The 22,369-nt window shown below is 51.2% G+C and overlaps 1 protein-coding gene across 3 annotated transcripts in view; it reads left to right on the forward strand.

Moving 5' to 3' along the window:
- The window catches only part of IGSF3 (immunoglobulin superfamily member 3), a 93,892-nt gene that overhangs the window by 47,617 nt on the left and 23,906 nt on the right, over positions 1 to 22,369 (forward strand). For 2 of the 3 annotated variants that reach the window (XM_039242728.1, XM_039242729.1), the window contains exons 3-8: positions 7,473 to 7,850; positions 9,798 to 10,208; positions 13,893 to 14,282; positions 15,710 to 15,769; positions 18,267 to 18,668; positions 21,849 to 22,253. In XM_039242728.1, coding sequence (XP_039098659.1) covers positions 7,473 to 7,850; positions 9,798 to 10,208; positions 13,893 to 14,282; positions 15,710 to 15,769; positions 18,267 to 18,668; positions 21,849 to 22,253 — 2,046 coding nt within the window. The remainder of the gene's footprint in view (positions 1 to 7,472; positions 7,851 to 9,797; positions 10,209 to 13,892; positions 14,283 to 15,709; positions 15,770 to 18,266; positions 18,669 to 21,848; positions 22,254 to 22,369) is intronic. The other variant, XM_039242730.1, reaches the window with a different exon arrangement.

Here is a 22,369-nt window from a genome sequence, read left to right on the forward strand (position 1 = left end):
ATCTAAAAAGGCATCACCTTGGCTTCCTCCTCTGTTATATTCTAGGAGTTTTATAGTTTTGCATTTTCCGTTTTGATCTGTGATCTGTGTTCAGTTCATTTTTGTGAAGGGTATAAGGTCTGTGTCTAGGTTAACTTTTTGGTTTTTGTGGGTTTTTTTGCATGTGTGAGCACTGTTTGCTCAAGAGATTGCCTTTGCCCTGTTGGATTGCCTTTGCCCCTTTGTCTAAGATCACTGTATTATGGGAGTCTATTCTGGGGGTCTCTGTTTTGTTCCATTGAGCTACTTGTCCAGTCTTTCTCCATTACTGTGCTGTTTTCATTCCTATGGCTTTATAGTAGGTCTTAAAGTTGGATAGTTTTAGTCCTTCAACTCTGTTCTCTTTCAATAGAGTGTTGGCTATTCTGCATCTCTTGCCTCTCTGTATAAAATTGAGAATCAGGTTGTTGATATATACAAAATAACTTGCTACACTTTTGATTGGGATTGCATTGAATCTGTAGATAAAGTTGGGAAGAGCTGACATCTTGACACTATTGAATCTTTTTATCCAAGAACATTGAGTTTTCTCCATTTATTTAGTTCTTCGATTTTGTTTAGCAGAGTTTTGTAGCTTTGCTCATATATATCTTCAGTGTATTTTGTTAGATTTCTACCTATTTCATTTTGGGGAGTGCTAATGTAAGTGGCATTATGTTTTTAATTTCAAATTCCTTTGTTCATTGTTGGTATATCGGAAGGCAATTGACCTTTGTATATTGACCTTATATCCTGCGACATTGTAATTCTTACTTGTTCTAGGTTTTGTTTTGTGTGTTTTTTGTTAATTCCCATAGATATTTTTATATAGACAGTCATCTCATCTGTAAACAAAGGCAGTTTTTCCTCTTCTTTCCTAGTCTATATATCTTATATTTCCTTTTCCTGCCTTATTGCATTAGCAAGGCCTTGATCATATTAACGAGAAGTATGATATTGAAAAGAAGTTGTAAGAAGAAGATTCTTGCCTTGTACTTGATCTTAGTGGGAAAGCTTTGAGTTTCTCACCATTAGGTCTGATGTTAGCTATAGGGGTTTTTTTGGGTTTTTTTTGTTTTTTTTTTGGTAGATATTCTTTATCAAGTTGGCAAAATTCCCCTCTATTCCTAGTTTACTGAGTTTCTATAATGAATGGTTGTTGGATTTTGTCAAATGCTTTTCCTGCTTCTTTTGATATGATCATGTGATTTTTCTTTTTAGCCTGTTCATGTGATAGATTAATTGGCTTTCAAGTATTGAAACAACCTTGCATTATCTGGGATAAATCCCACATGGTCTTGGTGTGTAATTCTTTCTATAAATTGTTGAGTTTGATTTGCTAATATTTTGGAGGATTTTTGCATCTATGTTCATAAGAGATATTGACCTGCAATTTTCTTTTTTTTTTTTTTTAATTTTTTTTTAATGTTTTATTTATTTCTAGGAGAGAGAGAGACAGCATGAGCAGGGGAGGGTCAGAGAGAGAGGGAGTCACAGACTGAAACAGGCTCCAAGCTCTGAACTGGCAGTCAGCACAGAGCCCGACGCGGGGCTCGAACTCACGAACCGCGAGATCATGACCCAAGCGAAAGTCGGACGCTTAACCGACTAAGCCACCCAGGCGCCCCGACCTGCAATTTTCTTATAATGCCTATGTCTAGTGAGTGTTAGGGTAGTGCTGGCCTTGTAGAATGAGTAAGTGTTCATCTTCCTCTGTTTTCTGCAAGATTATAGAGCATTGTTATACTTTTTCCCCTTAAATGTTCAATAGAATTTACCAGTGAACTTATCTAGGCCTTGTGCTTTCTGCTTTACAAGGTTATTAGTTATTGACTTGATTTCTTCAAGTATAGGTCTATTGAAGTCATCTCTTCCTTGTGGGAGTTTTCACAGATTGTATCTTTCAAGGTATTGATTCATTTCAGCTAGGCTGTCAAATTTGTGGGCACAGAATGGTTCATAGGATTCCCTTATTATCCTTTTCATTTTCATAGACAATGTAGTAACGTCTTCTCTTTCATTTTTGACATAATTGGTGTCCTTTCTCTTTTTTCCTAGTCAGCCTAGCTAGGGGCTTATTGATTTTATTGATCTGTTCAAAGAACCAGCTTTTGATTTTGTTGATTTTCTCTAATGACTTCTTGATTTCAATATCATCGATTTCTGCTCTGATTCTTGTGACTTTTCCTTTCTTTGGACTTAGTTCGCTTTTCGTGTTCTATTTTCCTAAGGTGGAAATGTAGATTACTGATTTCAGATCTTTCTTCTTTTCTAATACGTGCATTCAGTGCTATAAAATTTCCCTCGAAGCACTGTTTTCCCTGAATATCACACATTTTGATTAGCTGTGCTTTCATTTTCATTTAATCCAAAGTACTGTACTTTTAAATATCTCTTGCAAGTTCTCCTGTGACCCAAGTATTCTTTAGAAGTGTGTTGCTTAATATCCACATGTTTGGGGATATTCCAGTTATTTTTCTGTTACTGATTTCTAGTTTAATACCATTGTGGTCTGTTACCCGTCACTGTATGATTCCTCATCTTTTAAATTTGTTGAGGTGTGTTTTATGGCCCAGAATGTTGTCTGTTGTGGTGAATGTTCCATATGAGCTTGAGAAGAATGTGTCCTCTGCTATTGCTGGAGGAAGTAGTCAGTAGTTGTCCATTATATTCAGTTGATTGATGGTGTTGTTGAGTTCAACTATGTCTTTTTTTTTAATGTTTTTTATTTCTGAGAGAGAGAGACAGCATGAGCAGGGGAGGGTCAGAGAGAGAGGGAGACATAGAATCTGAAACAGGCTCCAGGCTCTGAGCTGGCTGTCAGCACAGGGCCCGACACGGGGCTCGAACCCACGAACCATGAGTTCGTGACCTGAGCCGAAGTCGGCCGCTCAACCGTCTGAGCCACCCAGGCGCCCCAAGTTCAACTATGTCTTTAACTGATTTTCAGCTTGACAGGTCTGTCTATTTCTGATCGAAGTGTATAAAAGTCACCAGCTATGATAGTGGATTAATCTGCTTCTCCTTACAGTTCTGTCCATTTTTGCCTCATCTAGTATGATGCTCTATTGTTTTGTGCATACATGTTAAGAATTGTCACGTCTTCGTGGAGAACTATGTAATGTTCATCATCGGTGGTAACTTTTCTCTACTTTGAAATCTGCTCTGTCCGAAATCAATATAGCTACTCCCGCTCTCTTTTGATTAGTGTTTACATGGTATGTTTTCCTCCATTCATTTACTTTTCATCCATATGCATCTTTATATGTAGAGTGGATTTCTCATAGATAAGATATAGTTGGATTGTTTTTAACCCCACTCTAACAATCCCTGTCTTTTAGTTGGCACATTCAGACCACCGATTGACATTCAAAGTGATTACTGAAATAGTTGGATTAATATCGACCATATGCCTCACTGTTTCATATTTGTTGCCTTTGCTCTTTGGTTTTATTTTTATCTTCTACCCTTTTCCTGCTTTTTTGGTGTCTAGTCCTTTTTGTACAATTCTATATAATACTGTAAATATTTGTTCTTTTGTTTTAAATTACATAAGTGACATTTGTCTGTTGCAGAATAATTCAAAAAGTATAGGAACATCTGAAGGGAGGAAAAGTCATTAGAAAAAGGTGATCCCTGCCCAGAGGAGTCTTCTGCAAGCTGAGAGGAAAGATGGGAGGGGCCGTGAGGGTAGGGGTGCCGTGGCCCCCTCTAGGGGACCCGCTTCTCTTCGAAGACACAGTGCTGTCTCAGAAAGTGAGGGGCAGCGCCAGGAGAAGGAACTATGGGGGGTGCTGCACAAAGGGAATAAAACTGAGGAAAATAAGGTAATTTCCCCTTCTGTGTTAGGGTCCATTCCCTAAGAACGGCATTATTTTCAGGAGTCCGAGGCCCTTTGTGGGGCAGGAAGGAAATTAAGGAGGTCCCGAATAAACAGCTGCAGCCGAATGTGTGTGGCTCAAGTACAGTCCAGCGTTTACTTATTTATTTGTTTATGAGTGCTGTTTATCAACCTGCTTCTGGCTTGGACAAGTTTTTTTTTTTTGTTTTGTTTTTGTTTTTTTAAATTTTATTTTTAATGTTTTCTTTATTTCTAGGAGAGAGAGAGAGAGAGACAGCGCGAGCAGGGGAGGGTCAGAGAGAGAGGGAGTCACAGACTGAAACAGGCTCCAGGCTCTGAGCTGGCAGTCAGCACAGAACCCGACGCGAGGCTGGAACCCACGAACCGCGAGATCATGACCTAAGCGAAAGTCGGACGCTCAACCGACTAAGCCACCCAGGCGCCTCCCAAAAAGCTGATTCTTATATAACAACTTGTAGTATACATTCCAGAAGGATCAAATATTTAAATGTAAATAATAAAAACAAAAAAGAACTGGAAGAAATGAGTAAATATTTTAGTCATCTCAGGGTATGAGCAGTCTTTGTGAGCATGGCAGGAAAGTGGAAAATAAAACATNCTGAAACAGGCTCCAGGCTCTGAGCTGGCAGTCAGCACAGAGCCCGACGCGGGGCTCGAACCCACGAACTGCGAGATCATGACCTAAGCGAAAGCCGGACGCTTAACCGACTAAGCCACCCAGGCGCCCCATTGGACAAGTTGTTTTGACCCCCGTGGCTCATTGAGGCCACTTAGTACTGTTTACTTTTCTGGGAGTGATGTGTGCTACCAACAACCAAGTGCTTTGCTAAGGGCTGTGGGTTGAATGCAGGCAGGGGCTGGGCCTGCTCGGTACCGCCTCTCGATAGCCAGTATCTGATGGGCCTCCGCTCCACCCCTTCTCTGGGGAAGAATGAAACTTTCTTGACCCAGATCAACCTGGAGCCTTTGCAGGAGGAAGGAGTTTAAAGCTACCGAGAGCTTGAACGTTAGGATACATTTTCTAATTTGGACACCTGATTGCCACTTATGCAGAGACGCCCGGAAGGAGCAGTTCTTGACCTTGCCGTGCACTTGAATTTTTAGAAATGCTAGTGCCTGGGCTGCGCCCCAGATCTGTTCCATCGGGTGGGGTCCGGGCCCTGCTATTCTGTAAAGCTCCAGGGTTTGCCAAATAGATCCAGGGTCGAGAAGTCGTTCCTCCAAGGAGGAAGCTGCCTCCTGACCTGCCTCCAGCCTTTGCGGCGGCGGCTGAGAGTGGCCGTGGGCTGGTTAACAGAACACTGAAACACAAAGAGACCTAAATGTTATGACTGTAGTTACATTGTTTTCAGAGTTCCTTTTCTAGAGCACTGCAAACATTTGATTTAAATGTCACCATATAGATATTTCAAGTTGTCACAAAAAGAGTACACACAGTCAAAATGTTACACGCCAGATTTTAACATACTGAAAATAACGGAATGAGCTGCTTTCTCGATGCCTTTCAAGATTGTAATCAATGCCATCGACCAGAACGGATCACGGAAATTCACACACCACTTTGATCTGTGGATTTGGTTCCCACCCTTCATTTTTTTTTTTTTTTTTTTTTTCTGTTCCCAGTTTCTGGTGCTGAAGCCAAGATGGGGTTCTGGGTAAGATCTTGTTTGGAAGACAAGGTCCTCCAGGAATTACAGTGCACAAGCCTCAGGTCTTTCCTTGTAGGGTCTGTTTGAAAGCCTGTCACCTTGGAGATGAGATCTGCTTGCCTTGAGCACAAGCACTGCCCCCCTCCCCCTGCATGCTGCACCCCACAGACTGCTTTTAGGGCTGAATCCTAGTACTTGAGCTGTGCCGGCTGTTCACCAGCTGGGCCCACATCAGATAGGTTTACTCTGGGGCAGCTGTGCATCCTTTTTGGCAAGGGAGAGGGGAAGGCTTCATGGAGTGGAAGTGGGCTGCAGCTGTGGGTGGTCCAGAGATGCTGTCATTGTCTGGAGGCCATTGGAATGTCCTTGGGTGATCCTTGGCCAAACCCTACAGATCCAGAGCTGCAGAATGTTCCAGCCAGAAAGGGTTTTTAAGCTAGCCGCTCTTCCCGGAAGAGTGACTGTGGGCTAGACCCTGTGTCACGGGCTTTGCAGATGTTCTCTTCCTGAGTGTTTTCGTAACTCTGGGAAGTGCACATTATTATGCCCATCTTCCAGGTGAGGAAACTGAAGCTTGGAGAGGTTAAGTAACTTATCCAGAGTCACAGCTAGGCAAAGTCGGCATTAGCACATGTGCTGGTCCACTCCCAGGCCTTCTTAGAAATCATTTTAGGGGCACCTGCGTGGCTCAGTCGGTTGAGCGTCCGACTTCGGCTCAACGTTATAATTGCACGGTTCGTGGGTTCGAGCCCTTCATCGGGCTCTGTGCTGACAGAAGCCTGCTTTGGATTCTCTGTCTCCCTCTCTCTGTGCCCCTCCCTCCCTCACACTCCCCCCCCCCAAAAAAATAAGTAAACATTAAAAAAAATCATTTTATAGCTGAAGAGGTTCAGGTCTAGAAAGGAAAAGCAACTTGTCCAAGATGACACATCCCACCTCAGTTCCTGCCAGAGCTGTGGCTGGAACTCACCTGCCCCTTCTGCCTCGCTGCTGTGCTCCGCCGCTGCTGCTTCTGCGGGGAAGGAAGGCCAGGGGCGCGTGCCCCCTCCCCCCTGCTCAGTGGCTCAGGCAGGATCAGCGGTAGGCTGGCATGGAATGAGAGGGGAAACTCGCTATATTTCCTCACCCCTGAGTCTACTGGGGAGACCATGTTAGGGAGAGCATGGAAGGCAGAGGCGACCCCAGAGAAACACCCCAGGCGGAAGGTAGGGGGCCTCGTGGGGAATCAGAGCCGCCATCCTAAGGGCAGCTTTGCTTCCTTGTTACGGGTCCGCACTGTCAGCTCCCCCCCAAGCCTTTGGCAGCAGGTGGGCATGCGGATCTGCTTCAGCCCTGCACACTCATGCTCGTGTGCACTAGGCTTAAACCTGCAGGAGCCCAGCTCTGCCCCCATTGAAGGCAGGAAGAGGAGGTGAGGCGTGCTCCTCCACGTGCTGTCCCGGGAGTAGCTACATTCACAAACACAGGGTGCGGCACCGAAGAAGGGGCACCAGGACCTCACCCCCACCCCATCCCATCCCACCCCCACCCCCGCCTGCAGGCCCAGATCGTAAGACAGTTGCTTTCATTTGTTTTCATCTGAATGTGTGCCAAGGATTCAACTTTTCCTGCTCATCTGATTAAAACTTTACAAACAGCGTTAATAAACAGATATAAAATCGCTGCACAGATGACAGAGGGACTGGATGAAACTCCCGAGGGTCAGCCATTGCATAAGTAACAGAACCGTGACTTTGCACCATCTGATTTCCATATATGCAAATTAGGGACAGAGCTTTACCTAGCGAGTGTTTTAATTAATATTTATAAATCACAGAATGGCTCATAAAGGGCCAGTAAGCTATTTATACTCAGGTCATAGAAATAACAGAGCCTTTGAAGATCGCCACCTACTCCGCATTTTGGTGTGAATTGTAAGCGAGCCTGTTTGCGTGTCCCCGCAGGTGTGGTGCTGGCGCAGCGACATGTCGCCGTCCAGGAAGGGCCCCTGTACCGCACGGAGGGCTCCCACATCACCATCTGGTGCAACGTGAGTGGCTACCAGGGGCCTTCCGAGCAGAACTTCCAGTGGTCCATCTACCTGCCGTCGGCCCCGGAGCGTGAGGTGCAGATCGTCAGCACCGTGGACTCTTCCTTCCCTTATGCCATCTACACCCAGCGCGTCCGTGGGGGCAAGATCTACGTGGAGAGGGTCCAGGGGAGCTCGGCCCTGTTGCACATCACTGACCTCCAGGCCCGGGATGCCGGCGAGTATGAGTGCCACACGCCCAACACGGACGAGCGGTACTTTGGGAGCTACAGTGCCAAGATGAACCTAGTAGGTAAGGAGGTGGTGTTTCCATGGCCAGTGTCCCAACCGAGGAGGTCCGATCGGGCAGCTGTAACCAAATACCGCAGCCCGGTGGCCTCAGCAGTAGGCAGTTACTTCTCTCGCTCTGGAAGCTGTGAGTCCAAGATTAAGGTGCAGCACGGCCGACTCTGGTGAGGGTCCTCTTCTGGGCTGCCGACTTTTGACTTCCCGTTGTCTGCTCCCGTGGCAGAAAGGGAACGAGAGTCCTCGCCGAGGTCCCTTGCCAAAGGCACTGATCCCATTCATGAGGGCTCCACCTTCCTGACCTAATCACCCTGCAGAGGCCTCAGCTCCAGATACCCCATGTGCGGCACGGATTGGGATTTGCCATGTGGCTTTGGGGGAAATAAACATGGAGTCCATAACACTGAGTCACTTCATTAATAGCACACCTTTATTTCACTTAAAAAGAAAACACCAAAGTTCCCCAAATATTTTAGCGGTTAACACGTAGCATGAGTGAGTAAAGGTTGTGAGTTCACTTGTGAATAAGTAGAAGGTTGAGTGAGGCTAAAACTTACAAAAGCTGTAGTGCAGGTGTTAAGAGTTCAGAGAAGGCAGGGGGCACCTGGGTGCCTCAGTTGGTTAAGCAGTCCGACTTCAGCTCAGGTCGTGGTCTCATAGTTTGTCAGTTGAGCCCCACGTCAGGCTCTCAGCTGTCAGTGCAGAGCCTGCTTGGGATCCTCTCTCCCTCCCTCCCTCTCTCTGTCTCTCTCTCTCTCTTTGCCCCTCCTCTGCTCTCTCTCAAAAATAAACATTAAAAAAACATTCAGAGAAGGTTAACTGACCCTGTGGCTGGTGAAGGGGGATATGAAAACATAAGGCAAGGAGGTCTGTGGTTGTTGTCCTAAACAAATGCTCCCTGAACAATGGGCGGAGCTGGCAGTGGGGGACAGGATGGCACAGGGCCACCACACTCACGGACGTGAAGGGTCAACTCTCTGCCCAAGTCATAACTTCCAGGCATAGTTGGGATCATAAAAACTGGAAAGTCCAGACTTGTGGCGGAAAGACACAACAGCCTTGGTATTGTTGGTATTGTTGGCTGTCCTCATGCGTGAGTGTTGTAGCCCTTCACTGTCCACGCTGAACCCCAACCCCCCATGCCAGGCTCGCTGTTCCCGTCTCTGGGTCCATATCCCATTAGGAGGCCCGGGAGAGCCAGGCCAGAGGGGAGCGTGGTGAGGAAGCGCCCACCGGCACTGACTGGGGTGTCCCCACCGGGCCCAGAGGGGCAGTGGTTAGACTCCACAGTACAGTTCTGACCAAGGGGCCACGGGGCAGTGTCCTCACACGCCCGATCTATGGCTTCTTCCCAGTGCGGACCACTCTGACACATGAATTGTATGAAAAATCCAACCGGTCAGACAGTTGAGGACACTGTTACCTTCCTCTGCCAAAAAGACTTTCTGAAACCTAGGCTTCTTAGAGCGATGTGTTGCTGGTGAGACTCAGAGGAAGTGGGGGGTGCGATGGCGAGCTGGGAGGAGGTGAGCCAGGCACATAGAAATGTCAGCTTCTAGGAACGATTCCCTTTTGAAGATCGGCCAGAAGCCAAGTGAAAGTATCCCGAAGCAGTACCAAAACCACCAACAAAATCCCATCTGACCTAAAAAAGAGAATTCGTTTCACACGGTATTTTCAAGGGGGGTCATTCACTATGTGAAATGAAATACATCCCACTTGTTATCCGAGAGTTATTACAATACCCGACAGGTGAGTGTCAAAACATTGCAGCCCCAACCCAAAGAGAAATCTCCTTCTGTTTCTGTGCCCCCCAGGGTCACCTGTGGCCTCAGGGCGATTGCAGCAGGCTGGGGGGGGGGGGCAGGCTGGGGAGGGGGGGTGGCCGGCCGTGAGCGTGAGATTAGATCTGCGGCTCTGTGACCCATGTGCTGGCACCGCTTCTGTGTTTCAGTGATCCCAGACACCCTGCAGAGCACGGCCGTCCCCCAGACACTGCACAGAGTGGAACAGGACCCCCTGGAGCTCACTTGTGAGGTGGTCACAGAGACGTTGCAGCACAGCCACCTGTCTGTGGCCTGGCTTCGGCAGAGAGGGGGCGAGAAGCCGGTGGAGGTGATTTCCCTGAGCCGCGACTTCGTGCTTCACTCCAGCAGCGAGTATGCCCAGAGGCAGAGCCTGGGGGAGGTACGGCTGGACAAGCTGGGGAGCACCACCTTCCGCCTCACCGTCTTCCACCTGCAGCCCTCCGACCAGGGCGAGTTCTACTGCGAGGCTGCCGAGTGGATCCAGGACCCAGATGGCTCGTGGTACGCCATGACCCGCAAGCGTTCCGAGGGGACCGTGGTCAACGTCCAGCCCACCGGTCAGTCTCGCTCATCCCCATTCTCTGCCCGCCGCTGCGGGTTGTCACATGCTGCGAGCGTGTGCGGACTCCTTCCCTGGTGGCCTCTGAAAGTCCTAGGAGTGTAGGGGAGCCTACCTGACACCTGACCGAAGTCAGTCTTGGAGACGAGTCCCCCAGTCCGAGTCCCACTTCTGGACCTGGTTCCTTTGACCTCCCTGGAGTTTTATATTTCCTTGAATTACAAATTCATTTTAAGACCTGGGCGATGTCCCATAAACCATTTGTGTCTGAGGACTGGGCTCCCCCGTTAGCCGCGTCGGCTGTCCCCCACTTGGAGGACGCTACCTGTTCTGGGGACCAGTCCTGTTTCATTTGTAAAAGACATTTGACATCATGAGCCTTCCACCAGAGGTATGAAATGACGGTCTAGAGAAATTTCGGCTGAACGTATTATCGTTATATTAATAACGCGTTTCTGGTGGTGGTGTCTGATTTCCGACATGCTTCCTCACCTGTTCCTTGAGTCCCTGAGAAGTTCTGCGAGGTCAGGCAGAGGGGGGACAGGTGCCAGGGGCAGATTGCTTTGTGGCGGGGGCCCCGAGAGAAGGCACGGGGTGGGTTGGCAAGGCCAGCCTGGTGAGGGCCAGATTCTCCCATAAATCTGGGGAAAGAGGAGGCCGAGGGACGTGTTTATAGCTGGGGCAGGAAGATGGTGGCACCGTGAGCCAAGACCAGCCCTGCCTCCACGTATCGGTCCCCTGCAGTCTCACACTGCACTCCCCACTCCTCCAGGCCCAGCCTTGCTCCAGATCAGAGCCGGCCGCTGTCGCTGGCTGCCTCTGCAGGGCAGGGGGTGGCCTCTCTGTGAGCCTTCAGTCCCCTGGCTTTGGCGGCAGGGTGGTGGTTGTGCCATCATCAGGCGCCGCGAGTGGCCCTGGGACCTCCCTCATGTTGCTGCTCACCTCTGGCGAGGGGCTGGCATTGGAGGCGTGGTTTGTGTAAGCGCCACAGTCAAGCTGCATGTCAGTGGGGTCCCCCTTCGGGACCTGTCCTTAAACTCACGGTCCCTTTTGCTACATACCGTTAGTGGCATTGGTCTATGGCCTCGTTCCCGTGTCCCTTGAGCAGCGCTTCTCACTTACCTAACAGTCTGTGTTCCCGAACCAGCCTCCTGGGCTGGGACCAGGGAAGCTGGATTTCCAGGTCCAGTGCCTCTTCCGCCACCCAGGTCGTCAGGCACAGCTCTCCGTTATAGGCAGGGGTGAGTCTCCGGACATCTGACGGGCTTTCACGAGAACAGCTGGCTCCCGGAAAGAGAGTGCTTTATCTGCTCTGTAGGATCCAGAGTGTGTAGCAGCTTCTGGACCTTCCAATACTAAGATATCTGGTGAAGCCGCTTTATTTCGTATTTATCCTCTTCCTTCCTGGATGGTTTTAAGATCAGCTTCAAAAGTCTAGGCCAAATTTTGAATCTTAATGCTTTTAAATGAGGTTGCATCAGTTAATCTTCTTTATTTTAATCTTACCAATTTGGGATTAGGACTTTTCAAATTTGCCCAGCACATGTATTCAGACTAAGCCAGCAAAGGGAAAACTGGATTTCAAAAAAAAAAAAAAAAAGTTGATGATGTTACCCTGTGTCCCTGGGCTCTTGGGGCTCGATGGTCACAGCCCCAACTTTGCCCTTCTCTTAGTTCATTTCAGGAAACATTGGGGAGGTCTGTGCCGCATCGACGGGGTGGCAGAAGGCACTGGGGTTCAAAGATGCACGCCTCTTGGAGGCTGCACTGAGGGAAGGTGCAGATGTTGGGGGGGGCGCTAAGTAGAGTCTACTGAGTGCTGTGGTGCTATTGTGTGTCAAGTGCTCAGGGCCACGGTGACTGGGAAGTGTTGTCACAATGGTAAGTTTTCCCCAGAAGGGAGCATTCAGGCAGATCCAAGAAAGCCAGTGCATTTGGTGAGTTGAGCCAGGTCTGAAGCCTGGAGAGGCATCAGAGGGACAAGCATAAATAGACTCAAAATTGTGTGCTGTGCTTGGCAGGCAGAGAGGAGTCCGGCATTGGGTGAGCTTGTGTCCCGGGAAGGGGCGAGGAGAAGAGGAAGGAGAGGTGGCCTGAAGTTCCACGTATCGTGCTGGAGCTTGGCCTTGACGCCGCAGGCCAAGTGTTTGCAGGCTCTTCTTCCTGGGATCTTAGGAGGCCCTTAGGAGACAGAGAGGTTGCACGTGGAGGTATGTGCATGTCCACGTGTGTGGGTGTGCACAGGAGGGGCTGGAGGAAGGCACGTGAGGGCCATGGCGTCCCCTCGCCTGCTTCAACCAGATGTCGTCTATCTTGGGCACCACAAGATTCTGAAGGAAGAAAGTCCCTTGTCTCTGCCCCCTTCCCCCCCGCCCCCGCCACTGCCTCCCAAGGAGTATTTAAAAATCACTGCTGCAGACACTGAGAGGGGGAAATAGAGACTTTAAAGGAAGGAATGACACAATTAGATCTGGGTTCTGGAAGCAAAAAGCCACGGAGGCCAGCTGGAGCTGAGTGTGGGTCTGACGTGGAGAGATGAGGTAGGAGAGAGCTTTAAGCCCAAGGTCAGGTCGGGAGCAGTGCCTGGAAGGCACGTGGTGAGTGCTAGGGACAGAAGAATAGGGAGCACCACCATGCAAGGGGCGTCTTTGGGATTCCCGGGAACCCGAGGCCAGGGCTCTGGGGGATTCCTTGAATGGGGATGGGGAGGGAAGGGGAAAGTATTGAGAGCACGTAGAGTCCGGCTTCAAAGCCTCTGCTTCCCTGTTGGTGGTAGCACTGGTTGTCTTTGCTTCTGTTTGTCGCTTCATCGAGTCCACCCTGCATGCAGACTCTTAGATTGAGGCTTAGTAGGTGAGGTGCCGTCCATGCGGCATCGGACTCGGAGCTCAGAGGCTGAACCTGGGAGGAATGAGAGCCCCCCACCGTCTCAGCGTGCATGGGTTGCCGTTAGTGGCGACGAGCCCTTCTTTGAGCACCACCACCTCCACCCATTCCTGATCAGACACCCAGTGCTCTGAAGCATGCTTGGGTTCACTGTGCGTCTCAGAGGTTATTAGCTTTCAGTGGAAGTTGGTATTTCTACTCTCCCTCCTTCTTGAGATTTGATCTGATGGGACCATTGTGGGGAGGCCCTGGTTTTCACCTTGCCCATGGACTGTGTTAAGGGTTGTCTTACCTGTGTCTAAGTGCCAGCGCTCACACGGGGGCTGAAGACCATGTTTCAGCTCACGTATGTTTGGGAGCGTTTATGGGGCTCGGGGTAGGCGCTGTGTCGTTTTGTCTCACGCGGGTCAATGGGGGTGAGTCCTCCGACATCTGCGGGAAAGGTTTGCAGTCCTGCAGTGTAAATGGAGTTATGGGCGTGTCGATCCAGGGGAGGCCCGGGCAAGTGATGCCAGGAATGCTAGCCCCTGACTCTGAGCCCCACCCATTTAACTGAGATAAAAGCCCCTTAGACTGGATCTAGCAACGTTTTGAGTTCTGTCTTTGACCTTCAGGAGTTTCTCTGGTCCTCATATCCCCTGAACGGGCATTGGATTTTTCTCTCAAGACCAGGGGGATGCACTGTGGGTAGCACTTTAAAGAAGGCATAGGTGGTGGCAATTTGCCAACACGGTTGGGTCAGCCGGGGGCCCTCACTCACCCGCAAGGCCTCTGTTTTGTTCCTTTGTTCTCTTAGACAAAGAGTTCACCGTGCGGCTGGAAACAGAGAAGCGGCTGTACACAGTGGGTGAACCAGTGGAGTTCAGATGCGTCCTGGAGGCCCAGAACATTCCCGACCGTTACTTTGCCGTCTCCTGGGCCTTCAACAGCTCGCTCATTGCCAGCATGGGGCCCAATGCGGTGCCCGTCCTCAACAGTGAATTCGCCCATCGGGAAGCCCGGGGCCAGCTTAAAGTGGCCAAAGAGAGCGACAGTGTCTTTGTGCTGAAGATCTACCACCTCCGCCAGGACGACAGTGGAAAATACAACTGTCGTGTGACTGAGAGAGAGAAAACGGTCACCGGGGAATTCATCGACAAGGAGAGCAAGCGGCCCAAGAACATCCCCATCGTCGTCCTCCCCATCAGTAAGTAGAGAGGTGTGCTGTCTCCTTCGGCTCCCCGTGGTCCGGTCTGCAGCCGGCGCCAGGGGACAGCTGAGCTGTGGGGGGGGAAGGGGAGCGTAGGGGAGGGGCAGGCGGGGCACCTGGAACTCGAGGGTTCAGTTAGCACTGGCAGAGAAACCCAGTTTGCCTCTCTCCCTGCTCTCCAGCTCGCCTGCCCACACTTAGCAGCCCCCAGTTAGACAAAGCACCGGGGGGGTGTCTGCAGGCTGGAGGGGGCGCCTGGATCCGAGCAGTAGCTGCCCTCTGTAAACACCAGCAGCACCAGCTCAGCTTAGAGGAACATCAAGAGCCCAGGACGGCCGTTTGCTCCCATGTGGGAATTAATTCCCAGAAGGACCGGGTAGATACCTACCTTGACATCTCACTTAGGAGGGTTGGTCTTTTTATGGGAGGCTTTTCAGTCAGAAAGCACATTCTTAAAAAGGATCTGCCGGCTGGGTTTGGGGCTGGGTATAAGGGCTCTCTTAAATGTCTCTTCCCTATTGCAATCGCGTTTTCCAGAGTCAGTGGGCGGGACCTCTCTTTCTGTCTTCCCGGAGCATAGCCTTCCTTTTAAAGCTGAGCCAGTTTCGAAGTAAGCATGGCGGGCTCCCACCTCCATGTAGCTGGCCTCGTCTGGGTCTGGGTGGGTAACGGTTGCTGTGGCGGGAGGCTCGGCACGACCTGGGTTTGCTCAGCCACGGGTATCGTGGGTATCATGAGTATCACGATGTTTTCATTAACATCTCAATTCTCTCCTCATCTTGTTTTTAGTAAAAAGAGAATTAAACTGATAATGCCCTGATTGGAAACCACACAGGGACATTTTTGAAACTAACCTTTAACCTTTTCTCAACTACTCAAACTGTTCCTCCCCTCACCCCCCCCCCCCAGCCCTGTGATGATTCCCTTTACGTTTTTATTTACGCTCTGATGTTTTTGAACTAGTTCTCTTCAAGTGAGAAGGAAAGTGTAGACACGGGGTCTTGCCCACTTCTGTCTTTTCTCACCAACAGGGTTCCTTTCTTCCGTACTTACGTATTTATTTTTTAATCTCTCACACACACCTAATTCTCTTGAAATTATTTTGTTTCTTAGACTTTTTTTTTTTGTTTTTTCTCTGCAATGCCTAGCATGGTGCTTTGCATAGGGTAGGTGCTTGCTGACTCTTTGTCGAGTTGAAATTGTTGAATTGAATGCCCCTTCTCCTGACTGTTTCCCTGTCGGTTTGTGCTTGCCTTAACCACGGACTCTCTGTTTTTAAATCTGCAACTAATTCCTCATTGTTAAAGATCCAGGGAAGGGCAGCGGCGCTGTTTACTTCCTATATCTTTTATACTAAGAGATTTCCCCCAACCCCTTCCAAGAACTTGTTTGATGATCTGTGGCCTGCTATATTGCTTTTCCAGCAGATAACTGGGTAGTTAAAGTCCCTCAGCACCACCAGATCCTGCCCCAAGGCCACTTGGGTAAGTCTACCAAAGAACAATGATCACGTCGGTAATGGTGATAATACCTTGGATCTTAATGGCACTTTTCCTCTCAAGAGCCCACCGTGCTTCTGCATCTAGCACCTCCTTTCCCGCTCCCAGCCCTCAAATCCCTGTAGAGGCCAGCGGTCTCTCCATCCTGTGAATGAAGAAGCCAGAGCACTGTGCAGAGAGGCACTCCGCCCGTTCTGTTCATGGTTGAGCGTGCATTGCATTAGAAACCTTTGCTCTGGACTCCGGATCCAGTGCTCTGCGCTTAAGCTATATACGATCCCACCCACCTCCTGATTTGAAATCTCATCTGTGCACACGCAGTCAGAGTCTCATTAGTTCTGTCCTAGTTTTCACTTAATCCGGAGAGTTTTACAGTGTCAGCTTGCCTTTTCTCAGGCCCGGGAGTGAGTCCTCAGAGGCAGCGCCGCACCCTGTTTGTATTTGCCCCTGCCTGGCCTGCCCGTCTGGTTTCTCCCTCCGTAGGGCCAGCTCTAACCGTGTGGTTCTTCCGGGCTTGCTGGAGCCATGGAGTCCCCAACAGCAGCCCTCACTGTACACAAGCCTGGGCTCACGGAAGAGAGTCCACCGGGGTGGTGGTGGGGAATGGCAGGGAAACCCTGCAAGTCATTCCTCTGCTTGAGACAGAGAGATTTCCATTCCCTGATGCTGGAGTTGTTCTTTTTTTTTTTTTTATGATTTATTTATTTTTGAGAGAGAGATTGCGAGTGGGAGAAGGGCAGAGAGAGAGAGAGAGAGAGAGAGAGAGAATCTGAAGCAGGCTCCAGGCTCTGAGCTGTCAACACAGAGCCCCACGCGGGGCTCGAACTCAGGAGCTGTGAGATCATGACCTGAGCCCAAGAGGGACGCTCAACCGACTGAACCCCCAGGCGCCCCCGGAGTTGTCCTTTGATGCCCCACATGGAATGACAATGCTGGGGTTGAGTCTTTAGCCTGAAGAGCAAGTATGAATAATGACGATGGTGACAAATAACTACCCTCTCCAGCATTGTCGGTTCTATGGCCCCAAGAAGTAGGAACGCTGTGTGTCTCCATTTTGCACGTGGGAAAAGGAAGTGTGGGTAGGTTAAGGAAGAACCCCAAGATCCCAGAGTTAGGAAGCAGTACATTCGGCCTCGAGCCCCAGACTGTCGGGGCTGCCCGACCTCCAAATCCACACTTTGAGCCACTGAGTGCCGTAGCTGGTGGCTAACCAGGAGCCTGTCGTCTCTGTAAGCCATCCTGGTACGGCTCCTGGGAAGGCTGCCCCCTGGGGAACTCGGACCCTGCCCAGACCTATGTCTCACCTGAAAGAAGCCAACCTACAGTCGGTACAGGCATCCTCACCCTAACAGAAGCTACCTGCTGGGGCTCGGGGCTCGTCTCTGTCTGTTTCTGTCTGTTTCTGCCTGTGGGGGGAAATACAGGGGAGCAAAGACTGATTCAAATGCATGGTTGTGGGTGGGTGGGTGGGTGTCTGTGTGTGTGACCCCGCCCCCCTCAATAATCGGGTATGCCTCTTAATCGGGGATTTGACTTAATTGATTACTTTTAAATTGTTGTGTTTCATGTGAGTGGTACCTGGGAAATTGAAGCCAAATTAATTATGACGCTTTGCATTTTTTAATACTTGGTTTTTTTTTTTAACTTCACGTAGATAGTCCTACAAAATAACGTACGCATGGTGAAGGCAGGTTAGACCACCGTGGTGTTTATAAAAACAAAAGTTATTTGGAATAGGAAAGTTCATCATGATCACCAGTGACGAGTTTTCTAAAACCTGCTATGTGTCAGGTGATGGATCGCATTGTCTTGTTAACTTTGTAATCTGTAAAAAAAAAAAACTGCACAGCAGGGACCACAGCATCCCTGTGTTGTAGAAGAAGGCATGTAAATCTTGAATAATTCGATCCAGTGCCCTCAGAGCTCAGGGACTAGCAAAGGATCAGAGAGAGTGGAATCCTTAGCCAAAACTGATTGGCAGGATGTTTTAGGGTCAGGGTAGCAGAACCAGGGCTGAATGTGGGCGGCGGGGTGGAGGGCCGTTATCTGTCTGCAAGGAACGGCGGGAAGATGGAGGTGACGGAGAAATTTCTGAGTTCCTCAACTTCCCGAAATTCCAAGCTGCAAAATCCTCGACCCCCAGCTGAACAGATGACCTGATGCGTGGCTTTACGTCCTGAGTGGAACGTCACTGTGTGGTATTTCGGAGGTTCTGATTCAGTCTCGGGTCTTAGACCCTCAGTATCGTCATGTTGGTCCCCCGCAAAGGGCCTCCGAGGCTATGGGGGGCCTCCTAAGGTCGTGGGGAGCAGTGCCCAGAGGCAGCCAGGGCTCGCCGCGGCAAGTGTCAGGGAGCTTTTTCTCCTCCAAGGTGAAGCGCACCTGCCTAGCGTGACGTCCGCACCCGTCCTCCTTCACCCGTGGGGGGCAGGGGCGGTAGGGACCCCAGCGCCCCAGCGCAGCACTCTCTCCCTCTTCCCAGAGAGCAGCGTCTCCGTGGAGGTGGCGAGCAACGCCAGCGTCATCCTCGAGGGGGAAAGCCTGCACTTCTCCTGCAGCGTCCGCACGGCGGGCCGGCCGCAGGGCCGCTTCTCCGTCATCTGGCAGCTCGTGGACAGGCAGAACCGTCGCAGCAACATCATGTGGCTGGACCGCGACGGCACCGTGCAGCCGGGCGCGGCCTACTGGGAGCGCGGCAGCTTCGGGGGCGTCCAGATGGAGCAGGTGCAGCCTGGCTTGTTCAGCCTGGCCATCTTCCACAGCCGGAAGGAGGACGAGGGCCAGTACGAGTGCCACGTGACCGAGTGGGTGCGGGCAGTGGACGGCGAGTGGCAGATCGTGGGGGAGCGCCGGGCCAGCACCCCCGTCGCCATCACGGCTCTCGGTAAGGAGGCGCCCGGCGTGGGACTGTAGGGAGACGGCTCCTGCCTCAAGTGCCCTGCCCTGGCTTTTGTCAAGAGTCCTGGCAGGAAACAGATGGCCCCTTCCAGAGGGTTTAGTTGAAGGGACCGTGTACGGAAGTGCAGGTAGGGTTGGCAGGGCCAGTGGTGCACGGTGGGGCCCCTGGGGGCCTGCTGACGGCTAGCGGTGGTCACTCTTCCTGGGTCAGGTCTGCATGGTAGGAGTCACGTTCCAAGAATTCTGGCTTCGGAGTGAGGCCACCCAGCAGGAGCAGTGGCCCCAGGGTGGGGGACCGTGGTCCCTGCCAATACTGGCATGAAAAATCAGAACCTCTCTCGCCTGTTCCCCCCCCCCCCCCCAGGCTCTCCTGCCCTGCAGCCTAGGAGCTCAGTCCTCCTCAAAAGGCCAGAGCAGAGGGAAGAAAACCCCTTTTACTTAGCATTTACTATGTTCATGCTAAGCACTTGAGCTTAATTGTCCCCTTTGAATTCTCACCTAACCAAGAGCTCAGCACTTTGATTTTACCAGGAGCCTGAGGGAGACAGGTTAACTAGTTTGCCCAGGGCCACAGCTTCTAAAGGACGGACCTGCAGTCTGAACTGGGGAGGTCAGGGATCTCTCTCCATTGTCCCCCCTCCCCCCAAGCCTGTGCTTTTATCTCTTCCTCTACAAGGCCCCACCCTTAGGAAAGCCACCTTCTTGTTAGCATGAAATTAAAAGATATCTTGAGATTTGCTAAAACCAGAGAATTAGATTTGCTTCGCACGGGGGTAGTTAAGGAGGCTTCTATCAGCATTTATCCGCCCAATATAATCAGGAGATTAAATTTTAAGAGGCCAGTCTGCTACCTGTTATCATGTTAGGTCTTCCTGTTTATCAGGGCAGCTGTGACATCTTGTCCTCAGTGACTGTGTGTCCCACTCCCTGGGACCACGTTGCCCACCAGCCTCCTAGCTAGAGTTGGTGACGTTTTTAGGTACACCCCAGTAAGGATGCAGCCCCTCAACACGGTGCTCTATGCTCCCCATCCGAGATTAGAGTTACACTTTTTGTTCTGAAAGCTTAATCCCAAAGGTTGGCCTGCTCCTTGCCGTAATCGCATTGTTCAGCTTTCTGGCTTTAGAAACTTGGTCCAGTGGTGAGTTCGCCAATGAGCTCAGTCCCCAGACCTGTGCTCAGCACCAGCATGGACCTTTGGAGATCCCTGGATGTCCAGCAACGGTCATTTTCCCCACCCTACAAGGTTAGGAATGTCCAAGGAGTAGTCACAATCTCTCAGGTTATCCCCCTGACGTCTGTCATACTCACCATATGTCTGTGGTTCCCGTAGTCAGGGTCACCAAGGGCTCTTACCTGGGATCCTGGGGCTTGGCTCTGCCTACCTGTTTTCAACCCCTGGGGTGCCTCTGGCCAAGGCTGAGATTAGGGTGGCCCAAGGAGGGGATGGCAGGGAGGAGTGGGGGGCAACATGGGGGTCAGGTTGCCTTTCAGTCTACATAGCGACACACATGCGTTTTCATGCAGGTGGGATCAGGTCACTGTCAGCAGGTGCCCAGGCGGGACACCCTCCAACCACACGTGGGCCGTTAGGACCGTGTGGTTAGAGTGAATGGGATGCTCTGTGCACCGTGATTGAGGCCTTTCAGGCTAGACGCAGTCATTTGCTTGGAGAAGCTCTCTCTGCTTTGGATGACATCGTTGGATGTTGGGGCCAGGAACCCCTAGGGCGTGTCCCATCCCTAAGGTCCTGTGTCCTGTCTTGCCACATAGTCTGCACACAGGGGCACAAGTGACCATCACAACTACTTAACGTTTAAGGATGGGTCTCTGGGTCTTGATTTTTTTTTTTTAATAAGGATACATAAAGAAGCTCATGGAAGTCCAAACTGGAGATCCAGTTTTCAGCAAATTATTTCTACTTATTTGCTGAATTCACCTCCTTACCTACAGCCAAAAGATGCATTCTGTGCATAGTCTTTTACCTACAGATTTCAAAGTACTTTCCTTTGTGTCTCCTTTGTTCCTTTATGTAGTCAGCAAAATACAGCATGGGCCAGGTCCTATCCCATTCCTAACGTGTTGCAAATGTTAATCATCCAAATACATTGGCGAATATTAACTCCCTTAATCTTCATAAGGACCCATTTTACAGATGGGGAAATTGAGGCAGAGAGAAGTGAAGTAACTTGTTCACTGTCACACAGCCTACAAAGACCAAAGTCGGGCATCTGGCGCTGGGGTCTGTGCCTTGAACCACTTCCTGTGGGTAAAACCATCTGACGAGACCCCCCAACCCTGCCATTTCCTAGCCGCTTGATTGTGGGCAATTTATTTACCCTCTCTGGGCCCTTCCTTGTTTGTAAGAAATGGGTGAGACGCCTTCTTGTCCTGTGAGATCATTTGGAGGCTGCAGTGACGAGTGGCAGAAGCACAGCGGTTGGCCCCGCGCCTGGCACACAGCGCTCAGCAAACACTGGCTGTTCCCAGTCTTATGGTCATAACCCACGTATTAATGAGTAGTGTTTCATGGTGGAGGAGCTCAGATGACCCCCGCTGAGTCGGTATCAGGGATCAGCCTGCTGCCGTCAGGAAGGGTATTGACAGAGCCCGTGGCTTGCTGCTTCTGCAGTCCTACCTGCTCAAGGTCAGGCCACCTGCTGTGGGTGCCTCACTGCCCATCTTCCCTGCGGTCCACAGAGAAGGTGGAAGAGGGATGGCAGGCGGGTACTGCCTGGCCCGGGGAACAGGCGACAGGTGCTCCCTCTGCCTCCCCTGGTCTAGTCCCGGTGCCCTGCAGGCCACACGGACCAGGGCTCGGGGGCTGTGTCCACCTTGATGTCCTTGACCTGGGGGCTTCTTTCTTCTGTTTCAGCATGAAGTCCCAAAATGTGTAGGAAGAGCTCTGCCTAGGTATCCCCAGTCCGTGGGAGGGGCTGCTGGGAGGCGGATCCACCGGAAGGCTTCACCGGAAAGGGTTTGCCAAGCAGAATTGGCCTCCGTGTGTGGGGTCTTGTGATCTTGTGGGCTCCAGTGCGAGCTCAGAGAGACGCAGAGCCTCGTTCTGTCCCGCGGGCTGTGCCGGAGGCGCCCCCCCCCCCCCACCGCACTGCCCTGAGAAATCCTAGCGGTTCCCCCAGCCGGAGTCTCTCTGCTCTCTCTCCAGAAATGGGCTTCGCGGTCACGGCCATCTCCCGCACGCCGGGCGTCACCTACAGCGACTCCTTTGACCTGCAGTGCATCATCAAGCCCCATTACCCGGCCCGGGTCCCCGTGTCCGTGACGTGGCGGTTCCAGCCAGTTGGCACCATCGAGTTTCATGACCTGGTGACCTTCACCCGGGACGGAGGGGTCCAGTGGGGGGACAGGTCCTCCAGCTTCCGGACCCGAACGGCCATCGAGAAGGCCGAGGCCAGCAACAACGTGCGCCTGAGCATCAGCCGAGCCAGCGACACGGAGGCGGGCAAGTACCAGTGTGTGGCCGAGCTGTGGCGCCGGGAGTACAACAACACGTGGACGCGCCTGGCGGAGCGGACCTCCAACCTGCTGGAGATCAGGGTGCTGCAGCCAGGTCAGGGGGCCCGGGGGGCTGGGAGGGGGCGCCCGGCACGCGGCGGGGGGAGAGGGGCAGCTGGCAGGGGGCGGCCAGCAGGTGGTGGGGGAGGGAGGGAGGCGCCCGGCACGAGG

This window comes from Hyaena hyaena, unplaced genomic scaffold, assembly GCF_003009895.1.
Source record: "Hyaena hyaena isolate Hyena2069 unplaced genomic scaffold, ASM300989v1 scaffold_217, whole genome shotgun sequence".
Lineage (NCBI taxonomy): Eukaryota > Metazoa > Chordata > Mammalia > Carnivora > Hyaenidae > Hyaena > Hyaena hyaena.